Consider the following 23,371-nt stretch of genomic DNA (forward strand, 5'->3'; position numbering starts at 1 on the left):
AGTAAAAGTGATCAAACTTACCCTCAAGGCGCTATGCTGGCGATTATTGGCAGTCAAATCCAGCATGGAACTGGCTCTTAGCTTTTGATTTTGATCCGAATTGGTTACCAATATTGGAACGGAATTTGGAGCAGGACTTGGAGCTAACTGTGTGTCCTGTTTCAGATTATTTTCGCCACTTAAATCCTGACTTATACCAGACTCCTCCTTTATTTCTTGATTTTGATCTGGTTCAGCGCACTCATTGCAGGATATATATTCCGCCGAAGCTGCTGACGACACTGTGGATGCTGTGGTACATGTGGATATCGTTGGTGATGTCGATGTCCATGTGGCTGTGGGTGGTGTTATGCTGGTGAGCGTAACTGTAAGCCGGCCGATGTTATTGTTATTGTTTTCACTGATGATGCTGCTAATGCTGCTGTTGTTGTTGTTGTTGTTGTTGAAGCTGCTGGTGTTGTTGTTCGTATTGGTGAGATTGTTGTATGAGTTATTAAGGTTGTTGGAGTTATTGGAGTTCTTGGCATTGGCATAGAACACCTGGGAAATGCTTCGGAAAATGGTGCGATAGCCGCGTTTGTTCTCAGCATCGCCAGCCATGATCACAACACTTAACAAAAAGATTTCACAAACAAAATTGCACTCAAAGAAAGTCTGCTTCGGGTTTTTTCACTTTACACTCATGAGCTTTTTTTGTTTTCTGTTTCTTGGGTTACTTATTTGTTGCGTGGGAGATCTGCACAGAAAAGAATTAGTGATTTATTGGTTTATTTAAATGGTTTTTGGTATAAACTTTTTATTTATAAACTGCATTAAAGCTGTATAACTTATTTAATAGCCTTTAAAATGAAGATCTCTTTAATGACGATTGTTTCCTGGCAGTGTACTCTAACCAAACATGAAAACGTCAAAAGAAATGCAAAGACAAGACATGAGCAACACCTTCCACTTGTTATCTCATTTTGTGTGTGTGTGTGTGGTTTCTTTTGTGGGGTGGGAGTGTGACGACGAAATCAATAATTGGAACAGTAACACGGCGAGAAATATAATCAAAATTACACGCCTGTGAATTGGGAGAGTTTTGGGGGAAGTGAAGTGTAGGTTGGGTGTAGAGCACGGGAGACGCGGGCTCGGGCAGCGACGATTTAGAGTAGACTAAATCGCTTGCCGCGACGCTTTGCTAACCGTCTTGGGCGCCAGCGTTGTTGCCGGCAGAGACGTCGACGGTGGCAGAGTGGCCAGGGCCGGATTCAGGTTCGAGGGTATTATATTGTATCACAATATTTATTCCTACACAGAGAAGCTAGAATGCCTCAATTTGAAGATATCAGATTCTCTCTGTATAAAAACGATTATCTAATTAATAAACAATACACAAAATAATAAAAAAAAAACCTTCTTAAAAGTATATATTTAATCAGGGACAGTGGAAAAGTTCTAAGCTACATTTTTGGTATTTCGACTACGAATTTTAATTTGATTTTTCAGGAGAAATTAATTTTTCCTAATATTAGAGTCCTGAATGCGGACCTGGGCTGGTGCGTTGGCGTAATCGCCTTTCTTGCCTCCTCTTCTTTTTGCGTACCGTGTTGGTCTTTTTGGCGTTTGTTTTGTTTATGGCGCTTTTCTAAGCGCACAGTGGTTATACAGTTATTTGTACAGGACTGCAATTAGATTTCTGTCAGGTTAAATAGGAAATTAGTTTTAATAGAATTCTTAATCATTTCAAAGAATTGTGTCAAAGATTTTATTTATTGAAACGAACTCAAACCCTCAAAATGGGGTTTTTTTTTCCTCGCACTCAATTTTAAATTTATTTACTATTTGGAAACGGGTTTCAAGTCAATTATTCATATTTAAAGGTTCTGTTTTAAGGCATTATCTTGCACCGATTTGATTCCAGAACCTGTTCTGCATATATTTCAATTAAGCTTTAATGACATTTTTTTTATGCTTCGCGCAAATTTTGATTTATTGATTTGGTAAACATGTTTTTCAAAAGCAATCAACCTGCGGGTTTTCACCTATTTATACTGCACATTGATTTTTCATGCTAACCACTGTGGGCCAATTATGCGTGTTTCATGTTCGAAAGGTGACTTTTATAAAGGTATTTCTCCCCTCAGTCTGGTTAAACAAAACACCCCGAAAAGCTTTCTTTGCCTAGTTTATGGCATACAAATCGATCCGCAACAATGTGTGGTATGTAAATATATTGAAAACTGAAAACCTGAAACCAGATGCCAATGACAAAAGCATCGGATTGGGAGAACAATAGTGACACAAATTGGACGACAAAAAGCATATATACATATATGTATATAGGGGGGCTTTATCAATCACGACTTTCACCGAAAATAGCCAAACGATGGAAAATAAGCCTCGCGCGCAGATGATGCAATTGCCCACTGTGCTCTTAAATGTTTTACACACTTGTCCCAGGCTGTTTATCAATGCCCACTGTTGTTGTTTTTTATTGTTATCGCTGTTTTTTTTTTTTGTTTTTGCCACACGTATCGCTAGTAGCATGTATGTGTGTAAGGTGTAAACGCACAATTGCAGTTGAAATAGTAGCCGTCGCCGGTTAAGTGATCTTGCACTGAATAAGCATTTGGGAATTTTAGTTGAAGTGAGAAGCTAAGGCACACTCTAAGGGTTTAATATTTATAGGTTCTTTATGGTTTTTTCAAGGTTTTACAATCTTTAGTACCCTTTTAAAACATAAATATTTATTTTTGTATATTTAAAGACATTTTAAATATTCTGTCACTAAAAAATGTATAATATAAATAATTGCCATTTTATAGTAGTTTACTTGAAGTCTTTCTAACCTTTGATTAATAATTAAGATATTTTATTCATAGATTTTTTATTTATAAAGAAAAATACTAATTTACAAATATTTAGAATGTTTATCCAAGTATTTTTATGTGGATTTGCAGTACATTTTTTATCGTTTAACTATTATTTTAACCACAACTGTGCCTATTTTGTTGGGTCACCGCTGCCTTTTGCCGTTTGATTTTGTATCTCTGCAGCAGGCCCAATTACGAGTGCATTACTCACTGCAACGATAGCGATACACTATTGATATTGCCCGCGGAAGATGCAACGTCAATTGGCAGTGCAACTTGCCACACCAACACACCCACACACCCACTCACACAAAACTGAAATTGCAGCTGCAATCGTCACGTACGCGGCTTAATTAAATGCGCTCGACACTCGCATGGCACACCACACCGGGCATCGCATCAAAATCAACAACAAAATTAACGAAAGCGACGGTGAGCAGCTAAAGGGACGGCGGTTGACAGGCGACTAAAATACTAAAATAAAGCCAAGCGACTAACTGGCCTGGCCAAGTGGCACACAAAAAAGGCACACACAAACACACGTAAAGCACACGGCAACCGAAAACAAAAAATAAACAAAAAATCAACAGAAACCAAAAACCAAAAACTGAAAACCGAAAAATCCAAGCAAAACAACAGCCGTGCAAAACAATACCGAATGGGAATAGAAATACGAATACGAAAGCTATAGAAATGGTAATGGAAATAGATGTAACCAAAAAGCTAAAGAAATACCGGCCGCACCTCTGCCACTGTCGGCGTCGTCGTCGCTGCCTCAGTCGACGTCAGCGGCCCACGCAAACGTTAAAACGGAAAAGGGAGAGACCCCAAAAAGTGGGGAACACATCGGCATTAAGCCAACTTTTTAAATACCCAACAATGGTAACAAAGTTGCTAAAATATATCTTTAAAAAATGAAATACTCAAAAGAAGAAACAAAAAAAAAAACATGCACACGGAATCATAATTATATATATATTTAACCATATATATTCTCGATAATCAACATATTCATAAATAAAATAAATCACTTGATGAAAAAACACTCAAGAACTAACCAAAATACCACCTTGTTTATAGTGCCAACCTGAACTGTTTGAAGCTAAAACACATTGGGAATTAGAGTGCAATGCAAACGATAAGTAAGGCTATTATAATTATTTAGATATTATACATATATCCGTGTGTGCAGTGTTAAAAAACTGTTCTTTGCATTTTGCACTACATTTATTTTATTGTTTATTACTATGCTAATTAAATTTAAGGCTTTTTTAACATTATTTTATTAGAGGTGTGTAGCAGAAAATGCATTTATATTTTCATACCCATGCAACTTTAACTTTAGTCAGAAGCTTGCAACTGTTGAAGGATTCATTTCCGACCCTATAAATTATATATATTCTTGATCAGCATGAACAGACGAGTCAATCTAGCCATCTCGGAAAGAAAAATTTTTTTTTTAATTTTTTCAAAATTTTATAAGGGGTTACATCATTAAAATTATCAAAAATTTTAATTTTTTTCTGCATTTTTAACTGAGTATGCAGATTTATTAATCTAATGAAAATTAACATAAAACTGCTTTCCGAATTAAAATTAATGCTTTTTTGGCTTACTTATGAGATTTTTAAGCTTTGGTATGGCGAAAAAATTGTTATATAAGAACATCAATTCAAAGAATTTGAATATTTTAAACTTAGTTATGTTCGATTTACGAGTCGATCTAGTAATTCCTTTACAAACTGCATGGGAATATAAACTTGGGCTTCCCGAAGTTATTTTCTTATTTTGTTTAACCTAGTATATATTTAATTAAATAAAGGAAAAGTAAATAGTGCATCAAACTATAAAAATATAAGAAATTCATTTGAATTTATTTTAAAAATCTCTCTATCATAATATCACTATCGCAAATACACACTGATATCTGTTACTTGTTATCATTTACGTCTTGGTAGCCCCTTAGCAATTTTTAATTTAAAATTACGATAGGAAAATACACAGGGATGATGATACAGTGAAACGTCATTTAATAGTAATGAAAGTTGGCACATGAGTTCATAAATTAGTTAATCTTTCTCGGGAACTTTTTTATCAACGACCAAGTGAGTCACACTGTGACAATGGGGGGTTCTTCAGCTGATATGCCTCACGTGTGGAATAGGGCATATTAAACGCCACTCGAATGAGTTTTGAATAATATTTACATTTATTCACATGAGTGTGAGTCTCACTGAGCGCGTGTATGAGTGGGTAATTTGAGTGCAGAGTGAAAAATGATTATTAATGCCTTAATTTGTGATTCATTTTTGATTAGTTTTAAATTAAATAAACAATATTATAATGTTTTTCTCTTTTGAGAAGTAGGTTTATTAATTTTTTAGTAACAAAAGTCTGGCTTACTGAAAAATAAAACAATTTAATGAATATTTCTCGCAGTGCTGTGGAGGAGGCCAAAAACGCGAGCGAGTTGCGTTGTTAATGTGCGCAAAACAATGCTGAAACTTTTGAGGATGGGTGCCTGAGTACTGGGGAACTGGGTACTGGGTATTGGGGCTCGTCTCAGCGAAATATAAATGACGAAATTATAGTAGCAACTCGTTATAAACAATGCACATTAAATGCCAACAAAAGCAAAAGAAGCCAGTCTAAAGACAATCGTTTCGCATGCCGACTTCAAAAGTAACCTAAAGAAACACTCATGATTTTTAAATTCAGGTGTAGAAGATTTGCCAAGAAAGGTAAAACCAGAGATCTAATAAATCGGAAAATCCGGAATAATATGTAAACTATATCTTTATAATTTCAAGTACCTCGATTGTTGGTCTTAAGAGTCTCTTTAAAAATGACTCACTGCACTTGGCTTAAAGAGAGATCACACTTTTGAAGCATGAATGTGCTTCACTGATAAGTTTGTAATAGCAAAACAGTTGTTGCCTCTACTTAAAGATTTTAATGAATTTTTTATTCGCTATATTAAAATATTATTATTTAATTGATTTCAACAAATTTGGACTCTCTTGTATCGAGCTTACAATATTTTCAAATAGAAATTTTTTTTAATCTAATTGCATCGGAAGCGGAATAAAATATTTATATAATATGCTAAAAAAAAAACCATTGAATTAGATAATAACGATTCCCAATATCGATCCGATACCGATCCTAGACAACGCTTTCCAATATGCTCACCGAGGAAGAGGTGCGGAGTTCGCATAGCTCCTGCATGAGATCCCGAAAGAGCATCGGGTTCACGTTGACACTGACCTTCATCAAGAGGAACCAGTCACCGATGGTCAGGTCCCGCAGGGCACGTTTCACATGCCGTATGCTCATTACCCGCAGCTTGCTGCGGATCATCTGCTCCCGCAGGTAACTGCTCAGGATCATTGCCAGTCGGCAGATTAGATTCACGCCGGCCATCATGGCTATCAGCAGGAACCAGGCCCACAGGAACACGAAGATTTTCTCATTCAGGATATTCAGTGGCAGGATGCACAGGTTGTCCATGATGGTCGCAGTGCCGCTGGCTCCGAACTTTAGTACTTCGCATTTCGCGATCTTTGGAAAGACGCTGGAGGTGATGCTGTTCCAGCGATCCCAATCGTACAACGGTATGGAGGCCAGAGCTTGAAGGTAGTTTGTCCAGAATCCGTTTAGGAAAACTTCCAACACCATTATGTTTACTACCTGCGGGGTAACTGCTTTTAGCTGGATTTGTTAATAGAAAACCCCTTTCTAAAAAGATGATTCACCTTTGATTGGGGATTTGTGTTTGCAGTTAGTGCAGGTGCTAGTGAAAATTGGAGTACATTTTGCTTGTGTATTCTTAACTTGCTGTTGAATTTCTATAAATGTTTTGTTGTTTGTTGTTGAAAGTATGCCGTGTGCTGTGTAATTGCTGCTAAATGCTGTTACCCTACAGCTCGAAAGCATCGAAGCCCCAAAACCTACTCACACTGATTGAGAAATTGAGGATCTCGCAGATGACGTACTTGGCCATGTAGCTGAGATGAATATCCTCGTAATCGGTGGTAAAATACTTCACAAGGAGGCGCAGACGGGTGTTGTAGGTCTCCTCGGAGAGCAGGGCCTCGCCAACCTCCGAACAGAGCTGCTTCAACCGCTGACCCTCCCACACTTTCCAGAGGCACGAGGGGAAATAGAAGACAAACGCCTCGAAAAGGAGCAGGATAATGACCCATTGGTAGTAGCGAAGGTACACCCTCTGCGATTGACCACGGATTTCGGGCCCTACGCCCTCGGCTATCGACATGGCCCGAGCGTAGGCCTCGTCGTAGTCCATCAGCTGGCGGAGACTTGAGCGGCGATAGGAGGATCGGTAGCGGCTTCGGGACTTGGACAGAGACTGATTGCTCATCAGCTGTGCGGGCAGCGGTGGCGGGAACGGAAGGGGGTCCAGCTTGAGGATATAGGTGCCCATGGTCCAGCAGTAAGACTGGACGTACTCGATATTCTTCTCCTCGGTAATGCACTGAATGGGATCTCCAAAGTATTGACGCGCCGACAGAAGCAGGGAACAAGTGAGCAGGATCACCACGGTGCATTTGGAGTGAATGGTAAAGACGGCGTCGTAAATGCGAATCGATTTAAATTGCAGGTACTTGGAGAGCGGCTTTACCGCCGAATACATTTCTTCTGCCTCCGGGAAGAGTTCTTCGAAGACTGCTTCCAATTCTCACCGCACCGCTCCGCTCCACCTTGGAGCGTATTCCTTTACGCGTCTTAGTTTCTGATCTCGTCCGCGTCCACGTCCACTTTCTGGTATACGTTTTGGGCCAACTCCTGGTCCACGTCCTGGGCCACGCCTTGGTCCACGCCGTGGTCCAAGTTCTGGTCCACGTCCTGGGCCACGTCTTGGTCCTCGTCGCCGAACCCTTCCACGTCTTCGTCCTCGAACCCTTCCTTGTCCTCGGTCCAGCCTGCCGTGTATGTCGCTTACGTGGGCTCCTCGTCTTTAGTGTCGCCGGATCGATCCTAAAGCTCAGACGCAATTGCCGGCCTAGGATGGTAGCCAGTTCACAGTTCAGATCGTCGCTAGGCTCAACATATTTTTTTGTGGGTGCCGTCATTATTACCTACTTTTATTTTCTTTACCTCATTTCTCTCTGTGAGATCTGTCACTGTCACAATAATTATGTATACAAAATTAGCCAGGCATTAAAAGTCTATAAACAAATTCTTTAGAAATAATAAATAATTGAAGCTTGGAAAGGCTTGCCTACTTTTGGGCCTTTGAAACAAAAACCAAACACGAAACCTTCACTTCACTTCGATCACATTGCTCGTTTATTTGTCTTGATCCCAGGTTCAGTTCTTAACTTTATCTAGATCTTTATCTAGAGTGAAATTAATAAATATAATCATAATTCTTTTGATGCAGCGCTTCAGCCTTGACTCTCGGGGTCAGCTCATTGTCGCTCCATTTCGTCAGTCCAAGTTCAGGAATCCAATTATCGAAGGTATCTGCAATTAGACAAGGTGCACACAGCTAATTACCATAAATCAAATAAATTTATATCGCCATTTGGCGACCGACCTTCAGGGTCCAAAAAACTCGGCATCACCTTTTTTGTTTACAAATTACTAGCAAGAAACAAAAGAAAAAATTGTGAACACAATGCCGCATCAAAAGAAAATCACAAATGAAATAATGGGTAAGGGTATAGTAAAGATAGTGGGATTTTTATTTATTTTAAATATAAATATTCAAATGAATTAAGAGTAAAATAAAAAATATTTTAAACTAAAGGAATATATATTGTATTGATTATTTATTCCCTACCTAGTTTAGTAGTTTAAATATTTTTTACAAAACCAAAAACGATTCTAAGAATTCAATGGCTTTATTGAAACAAAAATAGCAACAAACCTATATAATATATAATATTTTGCTCAATATAATAATGAATGAACAATAAACTTTATTGAATTGCTAAATTATTATTTATTAACTAATATTCAAAAATATCATATTGAATTTATTTATTAAATATATATTTTTTTTAATACAATTTGTTGATCATATGCAATATTGATTTATTGCAACTTTAGATGTTAATAAAGAAAAGATAGATCAATCAATCAAGTTTCTAAACATTTTCTTTGAAGATTTTAAAGTAATGTTTTTAACAATAATATAAGTGACTTCAATTCATAAAACAAAGTTTCTTAAATAGTTAAGATACCTCAAGAGAAACCCATACCCACATCTCATACGCATTTGTGAAGGCATCAATTATTTTTTTAAATACATAAACTTAATTAGGAAGTGGCAAATTATGACTGAAACTCAAATAAAAAAATAAAGAAATATAATTTATTTGCCATCAATTTCCTGCCAATGGCGGCGCTGCTTTTTGTTCGGGTCTCTAAGTACTTGTGAAAACAAAACTCCAACACCTCCACGAAGCTTGGAACATCGGCGGAGCCAAAGAAGATGAAAATTAACCATAAACTGGCGGTGTTCCCTGAACTTGACCTCCATGGCCAGGCCACTTACTGAAAAACCACTCGAAAAACCCAAACGAACACGTCACGATCGCTGCTTTGTTGACTCTGATCGAGCGGCGGGGCACCAAATTGAGCGTTAAGAGCTTCTCGTTTGGCTTCCTTTTGTAATTTCAATACTTATTAATTCTTCTTTATTTTGTTTAATTTGTTGTCTGGCCCCATGAGTTGGCAGGTTTTTCAACCTCTTTTGTTGTCCAAATTAAAAATTCAGCAAGAAGTATGCGGAAGTTCAAGACGTATCTGATAGATACAGCTAAGAAGCTTATGTTTGAATTTATTTTTAGAAGTATTTATAAGACAAAATATTCTAATAATATTCTTGAGTTAATAATTCTTATTTCTATAAAAACTTAACTAATGTAAATATCTTTTAGCTACTCGTTTGTTCAATCTGATTCTGACTTGTCATTTTCCCATTCTAATTCCAAATCTAAAAAACCACTGTCATCTCCCGTCATTATCATCATCGTTCCGCTAGGTTGAGCGCAGTAATAATTAAGATACTGGAGCGCAAAAGGCACAGATACTCGTATAGCTACTCGTACTCTAAGCTACTCGTGCTGCCTGCCTCGATTCCTTGGCTAGTTAGCGTTTCAGCCGCAGATACTTAGATACTTTGCTTAGCCAAGTCACAGTCGAGCCCGGTACTGTATCTGTTTCTACATCTCTGGGCCCCACCGAAACTACAATTGTTTATTATTTACGAGAATGGCAGGAGGCGGTCGCCATAGGACCATATCTCAATGTCCCCCTCAACATGTGCTGCCCATTACATATATATATTTTTTTTTTTTTATTCGAAACAGTTTAGGCACAGCAAAAAAAAAATATTTAAATAAATAGTAACAATAATTATCGAAGGGTTTTACTTAGATTTATATGTTAATAAATGGAAGACGAGGTATATAGTGCACCTTGTGTAAGTAAGGCTCCTTTAAACCTATTTAAATTATATTACTATATTAATTTCCCTGTATTATTTTGTCTTCCGTGTTAATCTGGTGTTGCAGTGTCTTTTCAATTGCAACATCCACCTGGCCAGGTGTTTTGTGGCCAGAATTGCCTGGGCCAGTTTGCAGAAGGAAAGTGAAAGATCTTGGATAGACTAAACCGTATCAGAGATCACTGAAACCCAATTAACCCCAAAAAAAATAAAGACAATAATTAATGCTGCCCCTTAAAATATGCACAAGATTAAATATCTATCTTTTATTATTATTATTTTTAATATTTTCAACTTAATTCAAATGCGAATGCAACCTTCATTTGCTAAACGCTAATAAAGCTAATTGTCTAAATAAAAGCAAAATAATATAGATCAACAAATGCTGACTGAAAGAGCTAATTGGCCACACACTTGTATTAAGTAACACACTTTCTATTAATATTAAAATAAATATACCAAGAGTAGCAAAAGTTGGTAAAATTATCAATTATATAAAGAACTAGCTAATATATTTATTTACTAAATTGAAATATTTTGAAATCTAATTTTAACTTTGCAACATTTTCAAAACCCAAAAGTAGCTCAAGAGTTGAAGCCAAGGTTTAGTTCGGTTCGGTCAGTGAGAGGCGAAGTTCACCTTGGGTAACCTTTGATTCACAGAGTTCAGTCCAGTTACACACACAATATTTGGCTTTATAATTATATATAGATATATGTATATATAGACCTGATCAATTAGCAAACCACTGACTGGCAATACTGTAAGGTAACTCACTCAAACGGGAAATCACAATGCGTCCGATGGCCCTTTGGCTGGTTGGTAACTGGTTTTCGCCACGTTTCGCTTCCGCGCTAAACAAATTTGATTTATTTATTTATTATTTCCCGCTTGCCGCTGCTCCCCATTCAAGATGATATATGTATGTTGTCTATGGCCCCCCAAAAGCCTTGACCGTGCCCCAAAGATGTAGCCCGTATCTCATATGTTAATTAGCAATTCGACAGATCAATGCTAACACACCATTTGGATGCTGCTCTGCACGCTGCATGATTAGCGAATTTCGGTCAAAATACAAACTATAAACAAGAAAATCGGTAGAGAATGACCGAAAGGTTGTATTACCCTGGTTAATACAGACGTTATATTCTGGGAAAATAAATATACGTTTCTTTGATTCATTTATTCTGAACCCTTCTAAGAAGTATTGCAATTCTTAAGCTCCTGATAACCAGTTCTAAATCTTTATATTGTTAAAGTCACATATTTTACATTGTATTTTGGGGTACAATTTATAGGGTACTTCGCCTTACATAGCTTGTTTAATAAATGAAGCTTTTGTACATCATCTCATTTATCACCCAAATGCTAGGTATCCATTTAAAGGCTTTAGGAGTATTCTTTTCACTGTTAAATGCTAAGTAAAGTTTATTAAACCTAAAAAAATTCGTAGAAATACATTATAACTTTTATAATTGATCCCTCAGTCTTTATTGTTTATTAAAAAATGTAATAAATGTAATATATAAAGCCTTTGAGAGTGTTCTCTTCGTCTCTGAACTTTTTCTCTATAACTGATCCGTCCGTTTTTTCTTTTTTATTAACAAAGAACTATATATAGGGTATCATATATAAAAAGCCCTTAAAAAATATTCTTTCTTATTACTAAATGTAAGGTAAAATTGATTAAATTACAAGAATATATATTTATCCGTGTTAAACATCAAGTTATAGTTAAAAGATATTTCAATTTATCTCCCTGTGTTCTTTATTGTTATATTATCTTATATATATTATTTATTATTGACTGGAACTCGAGTCTGAAGAACATAGCAAATTCTAATTAGGTATAGGTCGCTGCCAAAAAAACAATTATTATTTAAATAATTATTATAATATTATTTTAAATAATTATTATAAAAAATAGCTCTTTATTATTAAGCACTCTTTATCATTACTAATTTATGATAATAACCGTTTCTTTATGTTTTAGCCATTAATGTAGGCAGACTTCTTGACTAGAATTTTTATGTTTTTAATTACATACACATCCGTCCCCTTGACTCACCTTGGTGATAATATCGTCCTCGGGTTGTTCTTGGGGCGGTGCCATGCTGGGGCTTGGATCTGCTCCGCTCTTCCTTGTTTAATTACAAACTATGATGATCTGCACCAACAGTCCATAAATTGTCATTTCTTCTACGTGAAAAACTCGCGAACTCAAACAACAGATAAAAAAAAAATAACAAAAAAGGTGAACAGGTGAAAAAAAGAGATGTGTGTGTTGTTTCTAGGTTCGCGCTTGATCTAGCAAAATGTTCGGGGTTAATGCCAGGTAAACAACCGCCTCGTTTGGCGCTCCGTTTGCGACTGACTCCGACTCGCAATATTATCGATAAAGTGGCCAAGTGCCGCGCTTATAGCCGCTTTTGGCCAATAACTGGTTCTGGGCTTTGAGTTCTCGACTCCGAGTTCTCAGTGCTCGGTTCTCTGTTCTCAGTTCTCAGTCTGCGGACTACCAAGTCTTCAGAAGAATTTAAAATGAATTGGTCCCCACCAGCAGCCCACCTGATGTGACGTCAGGTGAACTTGCCGCTTGAACTTTGAGTTGAAGGCCAGGCCTGAGTCAGAGTTTATGTCGCCGACAAATGGAAATTCAATGAAAATTAAATGTCTGGCATTGCTCATTGCTTATTTCTGAGTTAAAAATAAAAGTAAAATTTATTATTTAATTGCAATAGCGACTGCAACTGAGAAACTGCAACTAGTGTCGCCCTTGAAACGCTGGCAAAGCGCTTTTCAGTTTTATTGTTTATTTTCTTTTCGCCTTAGTTTGTTAATAATAATAATACCTGCCGGTCTGGTTAGACCATAAAAGCCAACTTTTATTAAAGCTTATCATAGTTTTAATTGCAATTGGTCTCTAACGAATTTTAATTGACTTTTGATCGGTTGTAATTAACGCATTTTGTTGTAAAAATCTATAAAGTGTAACGACGTGCTCTTTAAAAATGTAATTATCTTGGGTCTGAAAAGCTATGTTATTTAGTATTACTAACTTGAGATTTTCTAATAATTATTGAATGAAAAAACGAAGCCTAAATATGTGTACTCTAAGTATATTAAATAAATATTTTTATATGAATATTTTTTGGGTAAATCTAAGTTTTTCAAATATCATAACTAACCAAAAATGCATTAATTTTAATTTGGAAAGCGTTTCTGTGCTAATTTTTATAGGGCTAATAAATCTGCATACTTAGTTTTAAAATTAGGGAAAATTATATTTTTTGTCAAATTTTGACAATTTTAACGATGTAACCCCTTATAAAATTTTGAAAAAATGTCAAAAATTTATATTTCTACCAAACATGGCTGGATCGATTCGGCTCTTCATGCTGATTAAGAATATATATGATTTATATGGTCGGAAATGCTTGCTTCACTGCGTTTCAAGCTTCTGACTGAAATTATAATACCCTACAAGGGTATAATGTTGTAGCAAAAGATAGCGCCAAGATCAGCGCCAATATTAGTAAATAATTTATACTTAAGTTAGATTGTTAACTTTGAATATGCGTATGTAGATATCCCTGATACAAATTGCTGTATCACTTTAAATTAAAATGGGATTCATAGCAATAAGGGAATGAAATATAGCCTATATATTATATATATATGATCTAATTGTTATAACTAAGACTTACCGTAGTAGAGGTCCCACGGTGATCCTTTTGCCTCATTGCTTAATACCTCTCAGTGTAGTTATCTTCCTGGAAGTAGGCTTCCTTCTGGTTATCCAGATGCATTGCATTCATCAGGCAATATAATTGAGGTCGAAGGGCACTCACTATCACTAAGCACCATAGATGTAAACAGCAGGAGGGGCGCGAACAGAATGAGGCCAGCGCGAAGGCAGCGCCTGTATTTATACTCCCCGAGTAGAGAGAGCAGAGAAAGTGAGAGCAGAGAGAGTGAGAGAGCAAGAGGCATCTCTAGAGATACACAGATAGCCAAACCGATAGAGCGAGAGAAGGAGTGATAGTGAAAGGGAGAGTGAGAGTGTGAGTGGGAGTGGGAGGAAGAGTGGGAGGAAGCGAGAGAACGAGAGGGCGAGGGATTTACAGTCGTACACTTACTGTTTTGCATTTTCCATTACATTTAACGATCGTTTCCTTGGCAGCTATATGATATAGTCTCCCGATTCTAATACAACTATAAGCTAAATTATAAAATAATAAAAAAGGACTTTATATTAAATGAAATACAAATATGTTGATTAAATCAAGAATATATATACTGTATATGATCGGAAATGACTCCTTCACTGCTTTGCCAACTTCTGACTAACATTATAATACTGTTTATGAGTATTAAAATAGATATTTAAATATATATTTTCCTTAAAAAAGAGCATACACTTTTCTAAATAGTTTTTCAAAATACACAGCCAGCTGTGCGTTGACAATTTGGTTTTATATTCCGTTGAGCCTACACTTGAGTCTCAAGTTTCGACTTGGACTTCAGCTTTGAATGATTCGACGGGTTCTTGGCTTAAAATCAGAGTTGGCCGATGTTTCTAGTCCACATTGGTTTTAAGTTCATTGCAAACACGACTGGGTGACCGACCAAATTGGGAGGAGGCACTGCCACTGGCTTGGCCAACTCAGAGTCACAGTCATAGTCCAATAATTATCAAATGTAAGTTGAGTGTAATTAAAAGCAAATTGTTCCAAGGTTAGCCACACACACACACGCACTGGGTGAGACAGACAGGCTAGTAATCCAACTGGCAACCGTATAAATAATGAATATGTATCTTTGATTAAACATTTTCGGGCACCGAAAGTGCTTAAGTTAACTTTTATAAATAATAAATCTAAGGCTCCCGCCAGCGCCCGGTAGGTAGCCCCTTCTAAGGAAACTCCACTTTGATGGCTGTCAGGTTCAAGCCAACTGAGAATTATAATTAGTTAGCATTCAACTTGGACGGGTTAAGTTTAAAGCTGCATTTGGCTTTAAAGCCATGTTCGCGGAAAGGGGATTAGAGAGGAGTTTTACACGTCACCGAAAGCAAAATGTTGGTCTAAGAGCATTTAAAGTAGAGTATATAATTTAATATAAACTCATGAAAAGTTTCTTAAATTTAGTTTTCATTTAGGTGTTATTCACTTAGAAATAAGTTTTCGGTAGAGCTCAAAGGTACACTTGGACAACAATTTAAATAGTGACTTTTGGAATTTAATTGAATTTTGGTTTAAAAAAAGCTAAAATATGTACATTGTTGGATATTTTTAAATGGTAATATTTTTTAGGAAACTCAAGACTTTCATACATCATAACAAAGTCAAAAAAGCATTTATTTTCATTCGGAAAATTGTTCTGTGCTAGTTTTTATTAGCTTAATAAATCAGCATACTAAATTTAATATGGAAAAAATTAAAGTTTTTTTCGAATTTTGAAAATTTTAACGATGCAAACCCTTATAAAAATTGATAATTTTTTTCAAAAAATTGTTTTCCGCCGGACATGGCTAGATAAACTCGGCTGTTAATGCTGATCAAGAATATATATGATTTATGGTGTCGGAAATGACTCCTTCACTACTTTAGAAGCTTTTTAATACATGAAATACCCTAGAAAGCCTTAAAAATAGATAGTAAATTATTTAACAAATACTTGCCAGTAAGAATTTTATTTATAAAGTAATATTTATAATCAAGACAGCTTTGACTATAAGCCAGGACCTAATTCATAAATGGACACATATATGGAGGAAGTCTTCATTTACTTTAATTACACTACAAAAATACTAATTAAAACTTAGTCAAACTCTGCCAATTATTCTAGTGTTTCCGTTAGTAGAAAACCCCAAAATTCCATTCTCTTACAGCTCCCAGAGCAATAATTTTCTCCCTGTTAAATCAAGCAAAAAGTAGCTTCATATCCACTTCCTTCCACAGTTCGTTTACTTAGCAAAGGAATCAATCAACATTCAGATTGGTTTACAAAATTTAAATATGTACAAAACGCAAGGTAAGCACTTCTGAGGGGAAAAAGGAAAAGGGAAACGATTATGGAAATGGAGAATGCGTAGAATGGTTCCAATGCCAGGTCAGAGAGTCGTCTTTAATGCAAAGTATAAAAAAAATTCAATTACAACTAGGTTTGAGCCACGCGAGGAACTGCCTTAGCAGGTGATTTTGGATCTAACTGATCTCGTACTGATATGCATCGTCCGAGTCCTCGCCACTGGAGAGATCTCGCTTCCGGCGACGCTGCTCCCGTTTGCTCAGCTTTTTGGTTGCAGGCGCCGCAGCTTCTTCTGGCGCTTCTGCTGGCTGGGATGGCTCCTCCTCTGGCAGCACCTCCTCGACGACGGCCACATCGTCGCTCGGCTCGTTGGCCTCCTCCTCGGCCCGCTTCTGCGTCTTGACCAGCTCGCAGAGATACTTGTAGCGCACCAGGCACTCCTCCTTGGTCTTCTCTGGCACACTGTTGGCAATCTTTTGCCAACGATCGCCACCGGCTGTCTTCCGGTACTTGACAATGGCCGCTTCAAGAGCACGCTGCTGCTCCTGCGTCCAGTTGGTTTCTGGGATGAGCATGCTCTTCTCCCCGGAGGCGGAAGTAGCTGAAGGCGCTGCCGCCGTTGTCGCAGACTTCTTGACCTTCTCCTTGCGCTGAGCCTGCTGTGACTCCTGAACAAGATTCTCGGCCACACTGTCCGTTTGGCCGGGAATCCGGTAACCATTCTCCTTCATTTTGGCCGCCATAAAGGTGACCTCCTGAACGCTGCGGTTCATGGACTCGGCAATGGTATTCCAGCGGCTACCAGCTCCACCGGGATACTTCTTGACCAGGCGAATTAGTTCGGTGAGATCCTCGTCTGTCCAGAAACCACCGCTCACGGAGCTCTGCAAAGATCATGAGATGATATAGAGTATATTCCCTAAAAGAAATGACAAAGATATTGAACCTTTTGGGAAGCAGGACGCACGGCATCATCATCGGTCATCTCACGGGCCTGAATTTGTGAATAGCCACGCAGTTCCTCCTCGGTTTTCTCCGGAGCCTTGCTATTCTGCTTGCGCTTCCTCAGGTTCTCCTTATGCTCCTTGCGCAGGCGTGCCTGTTCCTCGGCCTCCCGTTCCAGTTCCTCTTGGCGTCGGGCGGCCTCTAGTTCTCTGTGAATATAGATAAAAGTTCAGTTATGTTCCTCCTTTCATAATTTCTCCCAAAACTTACTGCCTGCGCTTCTCCAGTGCCAGCTCCTTGAGCTCATTGGCCTTGCTGAAGCCATTCTTGATGGTTCGTGGCATATTCCACAGTGCCAGCGGTATTTGAATGGGCAGTGTGTTGAGCAGCGAGGGCATTGGTATTTCGCTGAGTATCACATCCATGTCAATGTTCTTGTTCTTCTTTTGCAACTTCTTCAGCTTGGTGCCAAACACCTGCTCGGCGGTGTACTTCTTCTCGAGGTATGCCGCCCAGGCGAACAGATACTGGCCCACGGTGATGATTAGGAACAGGATAAAGGCACCCTCATATAGGCCAATCTTGCGCATGCGACGATAGTAATACAATGCTGACTTCCAGTTGGGCATGCCCTCCTTGAGCACCCGGTCGTACTTCTCCCGCCGCGATGGATCCTTGAGGACCTCGTAGATGGAGACCAAGTTGCGAAACTGAATGTTGGCATCTTCGGCGGGATTCTTGTCCGGATGCAGGACAATCGAGAGTGTGCGAAAGGCACGCTTCACCTCTGCCCCGGTGGCTGTTTGATTGATTCCCATGAATTCGTAAAAGTTGCGATTCACTTCCTCCACCAAATCGAAGATCTCCAGCTCCTCGGAGTGCCAGGCGTGGGCGCTGCCGCTCCACAGCAGCAGGCTGCCCAGCAGCATGCACCACATAGCTTCCACACGCATCGCAGTTCCTTTCGTGTTCCAGTCGAAATCCAAGTCGAAATTCCAAAAATCCTTCTTTTTTATTTTTTGCGGCAGACCCACGCACGCACAAACACACATACACACACACACTTACACACAGCAGAGCTGAAACGGACACACAGCTGGCAAGTGGCAACGTCAGCAGGCGAGAGGGGATGGTGTGTTGCCAGATGATTGCCACTCATTTAGCGGAAAAACAGCCAAGAAATTCGGGGAAATAGCTAGAAAATATTTCAAAAATTTAACATTTTCACATTATGTCATTTGTTTTTTGTATAAGTTTGTGCATATTTAATAATTCAGTTCGCCACTATGACAATTAATCTGTACAAACATTAATCTTTCACATTTAATATACTTGCAACGCGTAACATAAGTCAAAGTAGATAAACAAGACAATTCTATGTATATATTTAGTTTATACAAAATAACCGTGTTATACAATTTGAGGAATATATTTTCTAAAATACAAGGATTAGAAACAAATTGTCTAGGCATTATATTGTAAGTCTTTGGAATTTTTATAGCCTTGTAAATGTGTGAAGGTGTTATTTCCGACCCTATAAACCATATATATTCTTGATCAGCATCAAAAGCCGAACTTATCTAGCTAAGTCTGGGAAAAAAATAAATTTTTAAAAAATTTTCTAAGGGGTTACATCACTAATATTTTCAAAAATTTTAATTTTTTTTTACATTTTCAATTGAGTATGTAGATTAAACAATCTAATAAAAACTAACATGAGACTGCTTTCCGAATTAAAATTAATGATTTTTTGGCTTAATTATGAGTTTTTTAAAGATTGATTTGTCAACAATAATATAAAAAAATCGACAATTAAAGATTCAAAGAAAGTTAATATTCGATCTAATAATTTCATTGCAAACTGCCAGAGTCAGTTTATTATTCATATTTTAAAATAAGTTATTTTTAAGTACAGCCTAGGTGGGGAGCAGTATCGATAAGTTCCACCGGCATTGAGGACATTGTGTGGCCAGACTTTTCGAGGTATTTTCAAACGGGCGCACAACAGTCACACTAAAGAAAAGCCAATAAAGAATCGAAATTGCGAATTGCCATTTGTGATTTTGGCTTGAATCAACAAACAATGAAGCTGCTTCCATTGCTTTGGCTGCTGTGCGGCCTGCTCCTGGTAGTCGCTGACCAGGATCCACCGGTTGCCTCGACGCCCAAGGCACCCATCGCTGTCAATGCCACTGCTGTGAAATCGGGAAATGTCACTTCAGCTGCTGCTGGTGCAACAGGAATTCCCATTGCTGAAGGATTGCCTGGAGTTAAGGCTCAGACCAACAACCAAACGCCGACTAAGGCCACCAAGATTGAGCAGCAGCCAAAGGAACCGGCAGTGCCGGAGAATGTGGCAAAGAACAGGAAGCGCACGGATACGGACAATCCGAAGCCTGCAGGAAATGCCACAGTGACTGCCGCGACACCCAAGCCGGTGGGAGTGGAGTCGAAGCCCAGTACACCTGCAGCTGCAGCAGCGGCACCGGCAGCAGCACCTGCACCAGCATCAGCACCAGCACCTGCAGCATCTTCCTCTAAACCAAATGCAAACGATACGAAGGCGGCCAAGACTGCAACCACGAATACGGCCAAACCGACTGCAGGATCACCGATTGTGTCAGAGGGTCAATCAATGAAGGATGTCACCAAGGCGAACAATGCAACTGGCCACCTGGGCAGCAACAACAGCACCATCATCACCACCACGGTAGCCACTAAGACCACCAGTAAGACCACGCCTAAACCCACTAAGCCACCGGTGGTCTATAGCATGGACACGCACACCGAATGGGAGGAGAAACAGGAGCAGGGCAAGGCCGGGGATAAGTTGCCATTGCCCAAACCCGCCTCCACTCTGGCAGATCCAGTAATGCCACAGGTGCAGGAGCTAACCGGAACGCTTTCCGATCGTGGCGACACCAGCTATGTGGTGCCAATTGTGACGGTGCTACTGACCGTGCCCCTGGCCATTGGTGTGGTGACCATCATGTATCGCCGCTTCCGCGACATGTGGAGCACTCGCCACTATCGTCGCATGGACTTCCTTGTGGATGGCATGTACAACGACTGACGAAGGCGTGGTCAGAACGGCAAAAGCGGCTGCGGCGGTGGCGGCGGCTCCTTCTCCTCCTCATCGGCGCCAGGAACGCCACGAATTTGTTAACCCCCGCTCGAGGAGGAGTGAAAGCCATTTGATAATTAGTTGTTAAAGTTGTACGTGTTGACTCGATGCTTGCATCAAATGCAAGACCTCTTGATCCGACGCACGAAAGAGTGAGAGTGAGAGGATGGAACTGGAGGAGAACTAGGATATTGCTCAGTCAATTAAAAACGAAAGCTATCGAAGGAAGAATGTGGAATTCATCGAAATTATAGCATGGCTAGGGGAATTCCCCTCTCCAAGCGGCCAAAATTTTAAAGTGAAACTGATTTTAAAAGCAAAATTAATATGTCGGATTTCTTCTTTTTTTTTTGTGTACATTTCTAAGCATTTGGATTTATAAAGCATTTCTACCGAATAAGAAAAAATTAACGCATAGATATACATTTATATATGTATATACTTAGAGAGACTACTACTATATACACCAGATATTATATTATTGGAAGCTGCGACCAAATTGTATCGAACTATCATCCATCAAGCGCAATTAGCAATCACACTCATTCAATTTAGGATCTAAACGTTAACCGTAAAGTGCCTTACGAATCATCAATATATATATATATATATATATATATATATTATATATACAGTATCTGATACCAGCTCCATTGCGAAAGGACATTCTCTTGATGCTTTCGAGATGAATTCTCCGCATTTACTTAACTCAAAAAATCAGAAGCAGCAGAAACCAAAAGAAAACAAAACTCAACTCACAAGCAATTGGCCTGAAACAAGCGAAATTAATAACATTACGATATATAAATATATTTAGTATATACATATATTTTTGTTGTTATCAAATGTAACAATTACAATAAAGCGAAAGGCAGTCAAATCAAATTTCAAGTGAACTGTGCCAATGTGTTTTTTATGTTTAATTCAACAGAAATTTATATACATACATATACAATGTACGTGGTTTTTGCAATAACATCCGACTTATTTACGCTTGCAGCTTGAGTTTTCATAAAGCTGATTAAGCATAAGGTGTAACTTAATAATCTCTGCCAGCAGTGCTTATCGCATATGAATAGTTCAAGGGAATTTCTTGCAGTTGTTGAAAGTCCAGCATCCACTTTTATATTTGTTTTGGAGTCTGTAGGGATTAGTATATGATATAATATATAATATTGTGAATTAAGGAAAGGTGCTTAAGAAATTATACTATATTATTATACTCTTATTCTTAAAGACATTAATAGAAGCTAAATTCACAATGGAAATACTAATAGAGAACTCTCAGAAAAACGAGAAAGAGAAAGTATTTAGATAGAAACTGCTCTTTCGATTAATTTTTTTCTAAGAAAACCTGCTTTGTATGTAACATATAAGGTTATCATTTATAGCTTCGATTTACCAAGAACCTTTGTATTTACCTTTTCAAATTTACTTGGTAACAAAGTTGTGTTCCTCAATAATAAACGGATCAGGTATTCAGATTTAAGTGAGGTGGTCAGTTTTCCAGTAATCAACCTTAACGAGCGGCGATTAATAAATATAAATATTTAATTTCTTAACAAGACACTCAAGTTAACGATAGGATCATGGGCTCAAATGTGATATTGATCACAACAAAGCCAAAAATGCATTAAATTCAATTCGGAAGGGTTTTCTGTGCTAGTCTTTATAGGGTTAACAAATCTTCATATTTAGTTTTAAACGTAAAAAATGTATTTCTTTTACAAAAATTTTAACGATGTCACCCCTTATAAAATTTTGAAAAAATGTCAAAAATTTACTTTTCTACCAGACATGATTAAATCGATTCGCCTGTTGATGTTGATCAGAATATAATTGATAGAGTCGGAAACGATTCCTTCACTGCGTTTTAAGCTTCTGACTGCAACTTTAATACCCTGCAAAGGTATAAATAATATTGTGAAATTTCTTCAATTCGTAAGCAAACATGATTAATGGTTCTCCCGCCTTAAGTATTTAAATTGTTGGTAGTAAATCTTTTGGTTAACCCATTAATGTCAGAATTTATGCTTTATGTGCGGGAAGAGATAGATCCCCACCAGATACTCTCCCTGGAGTCTGATCCCCGTGGTGATTTGTGTTTCCAGAATATGGAAACCTAAACAATTGTCCAGAGTTTCTATTTCCCATCCTCATCCCCACCCAACGCTGCCTGTGATAACAGATCACCAGCGCCTGCTCCTCTCCATGCTTGATTTAGACAAATGAGCAACAACACGGGGCCAGATGATGATGGCGTGTCCCCCAGCCTCTTCAAATATCTCACCTCACATCTCTTCCACTCTCACTCCCACTCTTATCCATCTAGAGGAACAAAGTAAACTAAGGAGGCAGTGCTATAAGCGCTAGGTCTCTTCAATGAAGTGCCTTATAAATGATCTGCATCGCCGAAGTTGTTCGTAGTTCGTTTCAATAATTTAAACAAAAACGAAATTAACAACAAAACGATCCGCGACCTAGTGCGTGTGTGTTTGTGTAAAAAGAAAATTGGGAAAATTGAAAGAGAGAGAAAAGAAAAGATAGTGGGATATGAGATTGTGTGTCTAGGATGCAGTTTATCATGACCATTAAATATATGGACAAGCAGGGTATGCTGGGTATCTTTGGGCCGGTATTTAAATATATTTAATTTAATGATTTATTTAGAACTTATTTATAAATGATATGAATGAATAAATTTAATAAGTCCATTAGGTATTCAACTGTTTTGTGTTTAATATAATTATTTGCTTCTTTTAAAACAAGGAATCTATTAAAATAAAAAAAATTATACATGGATAGATACGGGAAAATACCTTCTTGAACAACTTTAATATTTAAATAACTTTATAAATATATAAAACAAATTACAAATAAATAAAAATGTAATACCTAAGGTATATTTTTTAAATGATGCTTCAACTGTGTGTGTT

At 37.9% G+C, this 23,371-nt stretch overlaps 4 protein-coding genes across 13 annotated transcripts in view; 1 reads left to right on the top strand and 3 right to left on the bottom strand.

Moving 5' to 3' along the window:
• Positions 1-3,551, bottom strand: part of RhoGAP18B (Rho GTPase activating protein at 18B) — a 28,120-nt gene extending 24,569 nt beyond the window's left edge. Inside the window, exons 1-2 of one of the 5 annotated variants that reach the window (XM_086836497.1) lie at positions 3,200-3,551; positions 22-736 (exon numbers count right to left, since the gene is read on the bottom strand). In XM_086836497.1, coding sequence (XP_086692623.1) covers positions 22-600 — 579 coding nt within the window. In that variant the 5' untranslated portion in view covers positions 601-736; positions 3,200-3,551. Of the gene's footprint in view, positions 1-21; positions 2,847-3,164 lie in introns of those variants that run through there. The other 4 variants (XM_020949653.2, XM_086836498.1, XM_086836496.1 and 1 more) reach the window with 4 other exon arrangements.
• A 2,242-nt stretch (positions 3,552-5,793) lies between these two features.
• Positions 5,794-12,781, bottom strand: Inx5 (Innexin 5). 6 transcript variants are annotated; one of them, XM_086836500.1, is made up of 3 exons: positions 12,402-12,781; positions 6,814-8,342; positions 5,794-6,545 (listed from the first exon to the last, which is right to left on the bottom strand). In XM_086836500.1, exons 2-3 carry the CDS (start codon positions 7,507-7,509, stop codon positions 6,021-6,023), a joined length of 1,221 nt encoding a protein of 406 aa, XP_086692626.1. In that variant the 5' UTR covers positions 7,510-8,342; positions 12,402-12,781; the 3' UTR covers positions 5,794-6,020. The 6 variants fall into 6 exon arrangements, with proteins under 6 accessions (XP_086692626.1, XP_020805420.1, XP_086692627.1 ...); XM_020949761.2 differs by lacking the exon at positions 12,402-12,781 and having other exon boundaries at positions 5,800-6,545; positions 6,814-7,913; positions 7,974-8,074; XM_086836501.1 differs by lacking the exon at positions 12,402-12,781 and having other exon boundaries at positions 5,800-6,545; positions 6,814-7,878; positions 7,955-8,041.
• A 3,498-nt stretch (positions 12,782-16,279) lies between these two features.
• LOC110181752 (uncharacterized protein F54F2.9) lies at positions 16,280-18,475 on the bottom strand. Its single transcript, XM_020949614.2, has 3 exons — positions 17,582-18,475; positions 17,313-17,520; positions 16,280-17,250 (listed from the first exon to the last, which is right to left on the bottom strand). Exons 1-3 carry the CDS (start codon positions 18,361-18,363, stop codon positions 16,543-16,545), a joined length of 1,698 nt encoding a protein of 565 aa, XP_020805273.2. The 5' UTR covers positions 18,364-18,475; the 3' UTR covers positions 16,280-16,542.
• Positions 18,476-19,245: 770 nt separating this feature from the next.
• On the top strand, positions 19,246-21,331 carry LOC110181718 (uncharacterized). Its single transcript, XM_020949572.2, has one exon. The coding sequence runs from the start codon at positions 19,395-19,397 to the stop codon at positions 20,382-20,384; it is 990 nt and encodes a 329-aa protein (XP_020805231.2). The 5' UTR covers positions 19,246-19,394; the 3' UTR covers positions 20,385-21,331.
• The last annotated feature ends 2,040 nt before the right edge of the window (positions 21,332-23,371 follow it).

Source organism: Drosophila serrata, unplaced genomic scaffold, assembly GCF_035046125.1.
Source record: "Drosophila serrata isolate PLE 108 unplaced genomic scaffold, ASM3504612v1 contig_276, whole genome shotgun sequence".
In the NCBI taxonomy this organism is placed as follows: domain Eukaryota; kingdom Metazoa; phylum Arthropoda; class Insecta; order Diptera; family Drosophilidae; genus Drosophila; species Drosophila serrata.